The following is a 13,014-nucleotide window of genomic DNA, read 5'->3' as shown; positions in this document are numbered from 1 at the left end:
AACTCACTGCCCCCTAAGGTTCCTGTCTAATCTTTATGTTTGTGTATTTCCCAGTGGTTTTTTTTTTCGTGTTACTGTTTCCTACCTTCACTACGTTGTGGTCAGAGAAGATACTTTTGTATGATTTCTTTTTGAATTGATCAAGGCTTGCTTTGTGACCTAACGTGGGAAGTTTTCTTTTTTTTTTAAGGGTCATGAGGGGTGGTATTTTTTGATTGGGAGGCTGGGCAGTACTCCCTGAAGAGATGACAGGTGAATAACAAGGAACCAGGCCAGAGGAAAGTTTTGGGGAAAGACTGTTTTCAGACTCAAGACAGTTAAGTACGAAAGCTACAAAAATGGAGAATATAGCATCTTGGTGGATGGGGGTAGGGCGGTGGAGGTCTGTGTAACCAGGGAGAATGGGAGGAGGTGAGGGCAACACCAAAAACCACTCCTACAACTCTATCCGGAGTAAAAAGGTATGAGGTACAGAAGGGAGGGGGCGGGGAGTAATTAAGTTTGAGACAAATCAGACACATATTAAGGCAATCAGATGCCCAAGTGTTGCTTTTTCCCTCCAGCGCTTCGCCTTCGCTTGTTTCTCCCTCTTTGACGGCGGTAACAACCCTACAGGAAGCCGGCACCGAGAACCAAGGTATCTACCCCTCCCAAACGTCAACTTTTTCAACCCCCGCCGATCTTTGGCCCCGCCCCTCGCCTAGGCCCCGCCCCTCCCTGTAACTGCGCCCGCGCACTCCATTCCTGGCGCCCAATCCCAGTAGCCTTGGGGGCGCGCCCGCTATCTTGGGTTGGCCTGTGCTTACGACCGGTCCCCAGTTCGGCGTCGAGAGCAGTATGGGCGGCCGCGATCCCTAAGGGCCGGGAGCGACCGCCCTGGGGCAGAGTGGACTCTGTCTAGGCCGGAGGCGAAACTGCGCCTTGCATTCAGAGCTCCGATCGGCAACGGGGAGGTTCCTGTTTGGGACTACGTTTCCCAGCGGGCACTGCGGCGGGCGGGGCACGCCGCTTCCGTCGGGCGCTGGGCGTCCCTGTTTGTGTGATCCCGTTCGGTTCTGAAGCGGGCGCGCAGCGGCCGCGACGGGGGCGGGACTAGGTGCCGGGGCCAGGTGGAAGGATGGATGGATGGATGGATGCCGTGTGTGAGCCCGAGCCTGGCCATCAGGCGTGACTGACGCGTGCGCCCGCAGGGTGTTTATGACCGACTGCCGGGGAGGGCGTGACCGGGAGGGCGTCCGTGCGACCTCGGCGAGTGTGTGCGCGCACCCAAGGGTGACATGGGGACAGTGAGTGCGAGCAGGGGCGCGCGTGCTCGCGAGTACGAGTCACTCCCGGGCCGAGGCGGCCCCCGCACGAAGCCGAGGGCAGGCCAAGGCCTCGGTGCCGGGAGGACGCCATCGGCTTCTGCCAGACCTGCTAGGGGGAGCCCAAGGAACGGCCTCACAGCCAAGGGCCAGCGAGGGGCAGTGACCTCGGGGCCTGAGAGGAGAGGTGAGGGTGACAGGGGGCTAGGCCTAGGGGGCAGGGTAGACTTCGTATCAGGGGTGAGGGAATTTTGAAGACTTGGGAGGCTTCTGGGGGCCCACGTGCTGAAGAACAGTTTCTCTGATATTCAGGGCCAGTGGATCGGGAAATCTGAACGTTTGGAAGCTCAGCTTGAGACAGAGGATAAAGCAGAGGTGCAGGGAGGGATCTTGACTTACTCAGGGCCACCCCAACCAGAAAAACCTCTTGCCCTAGGTGACCCCATGTGTTACAGGGTACTGCTCCATAGGGTTTTCCTGGCAGTTTGAACCTACCCAGCAGCTCCACGGAAGAAGAGACGTGTTTATCTGTTCCCGTAAAGGTTACAGCCTAGGTAACCCTATGGGGCGGTTCTATCTTGTCATATATAGGGTCGCTACGAGTCGGAATTGACTTGAAGGCACACAACAGTTTTTACAGAAGCGGATTGCCAGGCCTTTCTTCCACAGTGCTGCTGGGTGGGTTCAAACCATTAACCTTTTGATTAGTTGTTGTTAGGTGCTATGAAGTTGAATTCAGCTCACAGCGATTTTGATTAGTAGAGGAATGCAAAGTTTGTGTCACCCTGGGACCTGTTGCCCTATCCAGGCAGCTCCTATTTCCAAGCTCCCCAGGGAAAGAAAATCCCCTGCATCTGCCCCTAAGGTAAAGATGTGACCATATCCTAGCTGCACTGCAAAAATAGTCTTTTTTTTCCTGGTAGCTGAGCATTTGATTCTCTACCTGTGGGAGCTGTTTCTGATTTATGGCTGTGCTTTAAGACTCAGCAGGCAGGGAGTGTGTTGTGAGCCTGGTCTCTAGCTACTCCTTTCTCCTTCCCCCAGCTCTGCCTTTCAGGGTCACTGCCCTTCTTCACCAAGAGAGGAGCTGCAAGCAGGAGGCAGCTGGGGCAGGAATTGAGCTTCCTAAAGCCATGTCCCAGGTGAGTTAGTATTTCACCTCCTTGAAACATGGTCTTGCTTTTCAGGACTTCGTAATGTTTATTTTCTTTTAAAAGTTTTCAGTTTAAGAGTTTTGTCCCAGGACCTGGTTCCTTTTTCCTCACATTCTGGCCAGGGCCTGCCTCCTTGCTTCCTTTTCATCCAATCCATGTTTATTCTCCTTGAAGAAATGATTGATCCCCTCCCTGTGCCATTTTCTCAGAGGGACTAAATGAATGGAGGTGTACTCATTAGGGGAAACATGGTAGCCACTTAACGATGTACCTGGTTTGGTCCCCAGTTAATGCCAAACAAACAAAAACCAAACTTTGCTGCCGAGTAAGTTCCAATTCAGGGTGACCCCATGTGTTACAGAGTAGAACTGTGCTGCATAGGGTTTTCTTGGCTGTAGTCTTTACGGAAGCAGATCTCCAGGCCTTTCTTCTGTGGTGCCTGTGGGTGGGTTCCAACCACCAGCTTTTTGGGTAGTAGTTGAGCTCAAATCATTTCTGTTACCTAGGGACTTCACTTAATGCCAGCCCTTGGAAAAACAAATGGCTAAGCCCCATGGTGGAAAGCCAGGGAGGCAGATGGGTTTCTGGAGTGCGATAGTTGTTGTGCAGAGGTCTGGACCAAGTATTGTGAGAGTGGATTAGAAGGAGCCCCTGGCTTCTAGCTGCCTGTGGGAGAAGGGTTGGGAGTGCTTCACTGAGGAGGTGATTTTGGAACAGTGTCTTGAAGGAAGAGGAGATGCTGGGCAGGCGGCAGAGGGTAGGGTCAGCATTTTAGCCAGAGGAGACACAATATGAAAGGTGTTTTTTTTTTCTGCTTGCTTGTGTGGCTTTCTTAAAATACTGATAAACAGTTTTGTTTGTTCCTGTCAGCTGTGTATCATAAATACGTGGTGGCGGTGGTTGTGTGCTGGCGAGTCCATTCCAACCTGTAGCAACCCTGTAGAACTGCCCCATAAGGCTTCCTAGGCTGTAATCTTTACGGGAGCAGATCTTTCTCTCATCTTTCTCCCACAGAGCTGTTGGGTGGGTTCCAACTGTTGACCTTTTGGTTAGCAGCCAAGCACTTAACCCATTGTACCACGAGGGCTTCTTAAATATATAATAGCCATCTCATAAATTTACGGACCAGTCTCCAGTTATTCCACCCAAATTGGTTTTTAGAAGGTTACCAGTGGACTCTGTATTACCAAAGACAGTGGTCAATTCCTTGTCCTCATCTATTTTGACTATCACTGGCATTTGAGATAGATCAGAGATCAGCAAACATTTTCAGTAAAGGGCCAGATAGTAAATATTTTAGGTTTTGCCAGTCATGTGGTCTCTATCGCAGGTACTCAACTTTGCCATAGTAGTTTGAAAGCAGCCACGTTGTTGTTAGTTGCCACTGAGTTGGCTGTGACTCATGGTGAAAGAAATGCTGCCCCGTTCTGCATCATCTTAGTGATCACTGGTGTGTTTAAGCCCATTGTTAAAACTATTGTGCCAGTCCACCTCATGGAGGGTTTCCCTCATTTTGGCTGACTCTCTACTTTACCAAACATGATGGCTTTTTCTAGTAATTGGACTTTGCAGAAAGCAGCCGTACCAAAAAAATCAGACCCGTTGCTGTCAAGTCAATTCCAACTCATAGCAACCCTATAGGACAGAGCAGAACTACCCCCATAGGATCTGCAAGGCTGTAAATCTTTGCAGAAACAGACTGCCACATCTTTCTCTCACAGAATGGTGGGTTCGAACAACCAGCCTTTCAGTTAGCAGCTGAGTGCTTAACCACTGCACCACCAGGGCTCCTTGAAAGCAGCCGTAGACAGTATGAAAACAAATGGGCATGGCTGTGTTCAAAAAAAAAAAAAAACTTTATTTACAAAAACAGGCTACCGCCAGCCCCTGAAATAGCTCATCCCTCACTCTCCAAAGGAACCCTTTTCCATTAGCTTCTAGGATCCCACACTTGCCTGGTTTTCCTACCACCATCCTGTCTTTTCCTCCCCAGTTCCTATTGCTGGTTCTTCCTTATCTCCCTGACCCTGAGCTCAGAAATGTGTTCTTAACCTCTTCTTTTTTCTTCTGTCTGCACACCTTCCCTGGGTGAGACGTGCTGGTTTCTTGTTTGTAAATACTAGCCTCCTACTGACTTCTCCCAAATGCATTTCTCCAGCCCAAACCTTGACTCTGATTTTCAGGCCTGTGTATTTATCTTGGATCCTTGAATTGGATGTCGAATAGGTAACTCAAACCTGACATTTCCAGGTCCCGAATTCCTGATTGTTGTCGTTGGGTCCCGTTGAACTGATTCCAGCTCATGATGACCTCATGTGACAACTGATTACTTGGCTGTAGTCTTTATGGAAGCTAATCACCAGGCCTTCCTCCCATGGAGCTGCTGGTGGGTTCAAACCGACAACCTTTTGGTTATCAGCTGAGCATTTAACCGTTGTGCCACCATGGCTCCTTTTTCTTCTCTTGGAAAAAAAAAAAGAAAAATCCCTTGCCATTGAGTCAATTCCGATTCCACACCAACCCTATAGGACAGAGTAGAACTAACTGCCTCATAGGGTTTCCAAGGAGGGGCTGGAGGATTTGAACTGCTGATCTTTTTGTTAGCAAGCATAGGAGCCCCAAATTTTTATTTTCTTAACAAAGACAAAGTAGTAGTGACAAATACTGGAAAAGTAAAAATGGGTATGACTTCCTCTTGTATCAACAGCTTTGCTATAAAGATCTCCCATCCATTACAGTCAAGTTGATTCAAACTCATAGCGACGCCATAGGGTTTCCAAAGCTGTAAATACGGAAACAGACTGCCACATCTTTCTCCCAGGGAGCCACTCGTGTTTTTGAACCACCGACCTTTTAGTTAGCAGCTGATCACTTTAACTACTGCACCACCAGGGCTCCTTTGCTATAAAGGTATTGCTGTGAAATTATTTTGTAAATATATTGTAAAGATAACGTGTATCATTTAGTAAAGAGTATCTGGAATATATGTGCAAGACTTTTCAGGCAAAGAGCATGCAGTTAGAATCGTAGGGCTGGAATCTGTGAAAACCCTTTTTTACAGTTGAGTAGGAAATATCCAAGCTTAGAAAAGAAGCATAGAAACATTCTTCTGAGCGTAAAAGGAGCGTTGTGCATGAGCAGTGTCTTTGAACACAGTTAAAAGTAAGTGTGCATTGAAATGTTTGCGTTTCAGCATCCTCCATGGTTTCCAGTGTTACCTCTTGCGATTTTCAAAGTTAGAGGCATTTCAGAAACTGCTGGTACAAAATGCAGACCTGTAATAGATAAACATGAACCAATGGGGAAGTAGACTTGATTGTTCTAGGTAAAGGAACCCCCCTACCAAACCTCAGCCAACAAATCAGCTCCTCTGATTTTATGGCAAGATCCTCAAACCTGTAAAATTATTCTTGATAGCTGTATAGCATTTGTTTTTTTTTAGACTAGCTTGCTCAGGTAGGTATTTTAGTACCTGTCTTGCTCAGGGCTTGATAAGCAGTTCTTGGCTCGTTCCAGCAAATATTAAAACCAGTTGCTGTTGAGATGACTCCATCTCATGGTGACCCCATGTGTGTCAGAGTAGAACTGTGCTCCATAGGGTTTTCAGTGGCTCATTTGTTGGAAGTAGATAGCCAGGCCTTTCTCCCAGGTGGCTCTGGGTGGACTCAAACCTTCCACCTTTTGGTTAGCAGCTCAGCATGTTAACTGTTTGCGCCACCGAGGGACTTCTCTGCGAATATTACCAGGTGTTTTCAATTACATGTGACGTTTCAGTCTCCAGCTTAGGAAATTTATGCATCAGGAGTTTACTGTCTTCAGGCAAATCAAGGTGCTGCTTTAAAAACCCTTTTGATTTGTCTTCACACAATTTATTTAAAAATGTCAAGTTCGGTAGCAGGTTAAAGGACATGTCACAGGATATTTAACAGACACCAAGCCTCAGAAGAACTTTTCTTTCCACTACAGTAATGTGAACCTAGGAACCCTAGTGGCACAATGGTTAAGCACTTGGCTGCTAACCAAAAGGTCAGCAGTTCAAACTCACCAATGGCTCCACAGGATAAAAGACCTGGCGATCTGCTCCCGTAAAGATAACAGCCTAAGAAACACTATGGGACAGTTCTACTCTGTCATGTAAGGTCGCTGTGAGTCAGAATCAACTCGACAGTACACAAGAACGATGTGAACCTTTAAGAGGTTCAGCTGTGGCCTGCGTCATCCTAATGAACATTTATTTAGCCCTAATATTGTGCCTTAAATTTTCTTTTTTTAATTTTTTAGATAACATCTTACTGTATTTTTGGTGAAAGTTTACCCAGCAGATTAGGTTCCCATTCGAAAATTTGTACACAAATTGTTCAGTAACATTAGTTGCATTCTTCACGATGTGTGAACATTTTCATTATTTCTGTTCTGGTTGTTCATTTCCAGTAATCTGGTTTCCCTGCCTCCTCTTTTTTTTTAAGTTATTGTTGACCTTTTGGTTTCACATAGATGATGTTCCTTACAATTTCTGAGTGCTGTGTATGTATTTGGAACCCTAGTGGCATAGTGGCTAAGTGCTACAGCTGCTAACCAAAAGGTTGGCAGTTCAAATCCACCAGGTGCTCCTTAGGAGCTGTATGGGGCAGTCCTGTTCTGTACTATAGGGTTACTATGAGTCGGAGGTGACAGCGACAGGTTTGATTTTTGTTTTGTTTTTGGTGTATGTATTAATTACCTTGTTTAACCTATATCATAATTTGTGAGGCTGGTATTGTTGATTTTTCCATTTTATAAATGGAGAGCCGAAACACAGAGAGGTTAGGTCACTGAGGTTTCAGAACTGGTGAGTGCCAGAGCCTGAAATCAGCCTTTGGGGTAGTCTGACTTTTTTGCATGTTGATTTGAGTATTGCCCATTGCCCGTTGCCTTTGAGTGGATTCCAACTCATAGCGACCTTATTGGATGGGGTAGAACTGCCCGGTAGGGTTTCCAAGGCTGTAATCTTTATGGAAGCAGACTGCCACATCTTTCTCCCACGAAGTAGCTGGTGAGTTCTAACTGCAGGACTTTCAGTTAGCAGCTGAGCACTTAACCACTGCACCACCAGGGCTTCTTTGATTCAAAGATATACTTTCTAAATCCTGAGGCTGCTAGTCCTTTAATTCTACCTTCTCTAGTCACAGATTCCTAGAGTCAGAATATGAATAGAATACATGTTTAAAAATACCTTGAATGTGTGCAGCCATAAAGAGAAAGGAAGTTCTGATGTATGCCACAACATGGATGAACCTTGAAAACATCGTGCTGAGCTTGCAACTTATTAGTCAGTTGCAAAAGGACAAATACTATATGGTCTCACTTATGAGAAATAAAAAAGTATATAGAAACCAAAGATTATTACCAGGGATAGGAGGGAGGGTGGAGGGAGAGTTACAGTTTGAGGGGCATTCAGTTTATGCTAATGGTGGTGGGATATTTTGGAAAAGAGTGGCGATAGTGGTGGCACAACATGGAAAAAGTAATCAATGTCGTTGAATTGTAAATGTGGAAGTTGTATTGATGCATGTTTTTGTGTATATATTTTTACCACATCAATTTTTTTTTTTTTAATTTAAAAGCCTTATAAGGAGCCCTAGTGGCCCAGTGATTAAGCACTCGGCTGCTAACCAAAAGATGGGTGGTTCAAATGTACCCAGTGGCTCTGCAGGAGAAGGACCTGGCTATCTGCTTCCGTAAAGATTACAGCCTAGAAAACCCTATGGGGCAGTTTAGCTCTGTCACATGGGGTGGCCATGACTCAGAGTCCACTCAACAGCACCCAACAGCAGCAACTACAAAAACCCTATGGAGCACAGTTCTGCTCTGACACACAGGGGCTCACCATGAGTCGGAATCAACTCAACGGCAGCTGATTTACCAAAGCAAAAACTTTTATTGACTATTTTCTTTCCAATTACATTTAACAAAACCATCAATTTAAAAAACTTAAAGAAATATGTTGAATGTATCAGAGGTATGTGCTGAAATAGTAAAATAAACTCTGCCAGCGGCCATGCAGTATGTGAGCAGCATCACTTGCCTCTCGATCAGTAAATGCTGTTCCTGCAGTGACCACAGCTGCTTCTCATGTGTTCATGATTGCCTGGGACGCCCGACAGCTTCTCTCAGATGACAACTTGGTTCTTTTTTTTTTCTGGTGATAAAAATATACATAACAAAACATACATCATCGCAACCACTTCTACATGTATAATTCAGTAACACTGATTTCATTTTTTTTTACTTTTATTTATTTTTTGTTGAGAATATACACAGCCAAACATACACCGATTCAACAGTTGCTACATGTACCATTTAGTGACATTAATTATATTCTTTGAGTTGTGCAACCATTCTCACCTTCTTTTTCTGAGTGGTTCTTCCCCACTAACAAATTCCCTGCCCCCTAATGTTCCTTTCTAATCTTTCAAGTTGCTGTTGTTAATTCGATCTCATACAGATAATTCTTAAAAGAGCACAATACTCAAGGCAGACATTCTTTATTCCAAAAAAAACCTGAATCAGACCTGTTGCCGTCAAGTCAATTCTCATTCATAGTGACCCTATAGGATGGGGTAGAACTGCCCCGTAGGATTTCCAAGCAGCAGCTGGTGGATTCGAACTGCCAGCCTTTTGGTTAGCAGTCAAATGCTTAGCCACTGTTTGGTTTTAAGAAGACTTCAGGGGATGTATTTATTTTTTAATGTGTATAAGTTTACAGTTCAAGTTAGTTTCTAATACAAAAATTTATAGTTTCTAATACAAAAATTTATACACACATTGTTATGTGACCCTAGTTGCTTCCCTTATAATGTGACAGCACAGTCCTCCTTTCTACCCTGTATTTCCCATGTCCATTCAACCAGCTCCTGTCCCTTTCTGCCTTCTCATCCCACCTCCAGACAGGAGCTGCCCATTTAGTCTCACATATCTACTTAAGCTAAGAAGCACACTTTTCACAAGTATCATTTTATATTTTACAGTCCAGTCTAATCTTTGTCTGAAGGGTTGGCTTCAGGAATGGTTTTAGTTTTGGGCTAATGGAGAGTCCAAGGGCTATGTCTTTTGGAGTCCCTCCAATCTCAGTCAGACCATTAAGTCTGGTCTATTTACTAGCATTTGAGTTCTGTATGCCACTTTTTTCCTGCTCGTTAAGGGATTCTCTGTTGTGTTCCCTGTCAGGCTGGTCATTGGTGGTAGCCGGGCACCATCTAGTTCTGGTCTCAGGGTGGTGGAGTGTCTGGTTTATGTGGCCCTTTCTGTCTCTTGGGCTCATATTTTTCTTGTGTCTTTGGGGATATTTTTGGTTTAAGGTTTAAAGATTATCTCAGGGCAGTAGTTTCAGGGGTTTGTTCAACCTTCATGGTTCTAGGAAGTCCATGAGAATTTGGAATTCTGTTCTGCATTTCCCCGTTTTGATCAGGATTCTTCTACAAAACCTTTAATCAAAATGTTCAGTAACGTGATTACATTTTTCATGTCGTGCAACCATTTTTGCTATCCTTTCCCAAATCATTCCACCACCATTAATATAAACTCCCCTAAACAAAAGTTCCCCCTTTCCGCCTCCCTCCCACCCATGATAAAATCAACCAAACCCATTGGCATTGAGCCTATTCCAACTCATAGCGACCCTGTAGGACAGAATAGAACAGCCCCATAGGGTTTCCTAGGCTGTAGTCTTTATGGGAGCAGATACCCAGGTCTTTCTCCCAAGGTGCCTCTGGGTGGACTCGAACTGACAACCTTTCGGTTAACTGAGCTTGTTAACTGTTTTGACACCTAGGGAGGCCAGCTGTCCAATAATTAACTGGCTGTCCAAATCACATGGCGTTATTCCTTATGTATATTGTTTATGATCCAAAGTGAAGACAAGATAACCCTTAGACCCTGAATCGTGGGGTAAGGAGCATTGGTTGAGCAAGAATGTGTTTCTGTCATTTCAGAGCTTAGTGACATTTGGCGATGTGGCCGTGATTTTCTCCCAAGATGAATGGGAATGGCTGAACCCTGCTCAGAGGAGCCTGTACAGGAATGTGATGTTGGAAAACTACAGGAGTTTGGTCTCCCTGGGTAAGGTTGTTCTTCGCCCCGTCCTCTACCTCTGCCATAACTCAGAAGGCCTTCCTCCCTCATCCCTACAGCACCCCTCTTCCATCAAGCAAAGGGGACTGCCTCTCAAGTCTGGACAGACCCACCATGTGACCACGTCCTATTTCCATTTATGTATTTTTGACTGTATGACTAATAGCTGGCATAAGGCTAATGTTAAAAATAATAAAAACTCAATAAATTTGAATATGAAGCTTATTCTTAGCAGTTATTCCATATGCATATAAAAAGAAAAACCAAACTCGTTGCCGTCAAGTTGATCCCGACTCATGGTGACCCTATAGTTATAGGGAGACCATTTTAATTCCAGAAAAAGCAAATGGCTCAAAGAAACTAGGAATAATGAGGCTTATAAAGAGCAGAGGAGGAAGAAATATTGAAGATCAACCATTGGCTCATCTTAACATGATTGATTGAACCCTGTCTTCCCTGTTTTACTGAGATGAACTGATATCAGATCCTAAGATGGTCTCTGGCCCACCACCCAACCATATCTTTTGAAATTCAAATTCAGCAATCTGGACTTCTGAACAGGAAAGAAAAGATTAGCAACTTTGGGTGAAAGAAAAGCCACTGGCAGGATCAGTCCTGGTCAGGAACTTCTTTACAGTGAATATTTGGTTTCTAGGATAAGAAAACCCCCAAATCAAAACAAGAAGTCTGTTATTTTTCTCTTTGACACACATTCCCAAAATGGGAAGATAATGCATATCCCCTTTCCCTCTTCATCATTCTGACACCAGCCACCCATGTGACACTTTTTCTCTGACCCTAACCACCCACAGCTGAATCTCCACAAGTTAGGACTCTATCCTTTCACCCCCTGCCCAGTAGGCAAATGCCAGCCTCTCTGCTGGTTCTCACTGCCCCAGTTGGGTCCGATAATTTGCTGGAATGACTCACAGAACTCACGGAAACTATTGCTTATACTTACAGTGACCCAAATATAACCAGAAAGGATACAAGTAAAGAGGTGCACCAGGCAAGGTCTGGGAGAGTTCCCGTCACAATGAGGCTTCCATTGCTCTCAGGGACGTGCTGCACCCTCTCCCATGTATGAATGGTCTCACCGATCCAGAAGACCACCAAAAAGGAGTGCTCCAAGGTCCTGGGTCCTGTAGTCACTGGGACCTCAATGAATATGTATGACTGCATCAGGCCCCCCCGCCCCTTCCTGAAGTTGATTTGGCAGGGGTGGAATCTGTGTACCCCCTAGTGGACTGGCTATTTTAGAAAAGAAACCAGATACCCAAACTCATTGCCATTAAGTCCATTCAGACTCATAGCAACCCTATAGGAGAGAGTAGAACTACCCTATAGGGTTTCCAAGGCTGTAACCTTTATGGAAGCAGATTGCCATATCTTTCTCCCAGAGAGTGGCTGGTGGGTTTGAACCACCGAACTTTTGGCTAGCAGTCAAGTACTTAACCACTACACCACCGGACTCCTTTAGAAAACAGAGCACCTTAATTGCTTGTCTGTTTTCAGAAACCAGAGTTAAAGGGCCAAACCAAGTTCTTTGTCCCACACTGACACATGTGGGATTGCCATGAGTCAGAGTCTACTTGACAGCAACTGTTTTTTGGTTTGTTTGTTTTTACTTAGGACTTTGCATTTCTAAGCCTGATATCATCTCCTTACTGGAACAAGGAAAAGAGCCCTGGATAATGAAGAGAAAGATGACACAGGGCCAGGGCCCAGGTGAGTGAGTGTTGGAGAACTAGGTTGGGGGGAAGCCACTGCAGGTCACAACTCATCCACCTCAGACACGTAGTATCATCAACAGACTCTTCTTGAGCCCTCTGGGCCTGGAGAGAAAATTAAGGCCCTTTACCATGAGCTTCCCAAATTTTCATCCTCCCTGTCTCTTTTCTTCAACTTTGTTTCCCTCGCTTTTCTCTGCCCTGGGTCCTATTTTCTCCTAGCTCCGCCTCCCCTTTGTCATTCAGACTTGCACAGTCATCTCTGTTCTTAAAAAAAAACTTTTACTGATTTTGATGTACTTTGTGTTTTCGTAAGTCTCTTCAATTAAATGACTATTTCATTCATTAACTTATTCCTTCTCACTTATGGTAATTGAGTTACAGCTTTGAGCATGGCCACTAGGTCGTGGTTGGGTGATAAAATTAGCCTAAGCCATTAAAAAATTGGCCATCCAATAGGGGATAGGGGAGATAAGGCATATCTATACATATCCATAAAGGTCCCTGGGTGGTACAAACAGTTTGTGCTCAGCTCCTAACCAAAAGGTTGGAGGTTTGCACCCACAGCAGTGTTGGAAAAGACAGGCCTGGTGATCTGCTTCTGTAAAGATTACAGCCAAGAAAACCCTGTGGAGCAGTTCTACTCTGTAACACATGGGGCCGCCATGAGTCGGAATCAACTCAACGGCAATGGGTTTGATTTTTTTTTGGTTTTAT

The 13,014-nt window shown here is 45.1% G+C and overlaps 1 protein-coding gene across 3 annotated transcripts in view; it reads left to right on the top strand.

The window, feature by feature from the left end:
* Positions 1 to 787: 787 nt before the first annotated feature.
* The window catches only part of ZFP28 (ZFP28 zinc finger protein), a 29,278-nt gene continuing 17,051 nt past the window's right edge, over positions 788 to 13,014 (top strand). Inside the window, exons 1-4 of one of the 3 annotated variants that reach the window (XM_049899836.1) lie at positions 788 to 1,491; positions 2,349 to 2,446; positions 10,429 to 10,555; positions 12,200 to 12,295. In XM_049899836.1, coding sequence (XP_049755793.1) covers positions 1,278 to 1,491; positions 2,349 to 2,446; positions 10,429 to 10,555; positions 12,200 to 12,295 — 535 coding nt within the window. In that variant the 5' untranslated portion in view covers positions 788 to 1,277. Of the gene's footprint in view, positions 1,492 to 2,348; positions 2,447 to 4,708; positions 4,845 to 7,375; positions 7,491 to 10,428; positions 10,556 to 12,199; positions 12,296 to 13,014 lie in introns of those variants that run through there. The other 2 variants (XM_049899837.1, XM_049899838.1) reach the window with 2 other exon arrangements.

This window comes from Elephas maximus, chromosome 11 (assembly GCF_024166365.1).
Source record: "Elephas maximus indicus isolate mEleMax1 chromosome 11, mEleMax1 primary haplotype, whole genome shotgun sequence".
NCBI classification, from domain to species: Eukaryota; Metazoa; Chordata; class Mammalia; order Proboscidea; family Elephantidae; genus Elephas; species Elephas maximus.
This window is presented reverse-complemented; position numbering and strand designations above follow the sequence as displayed.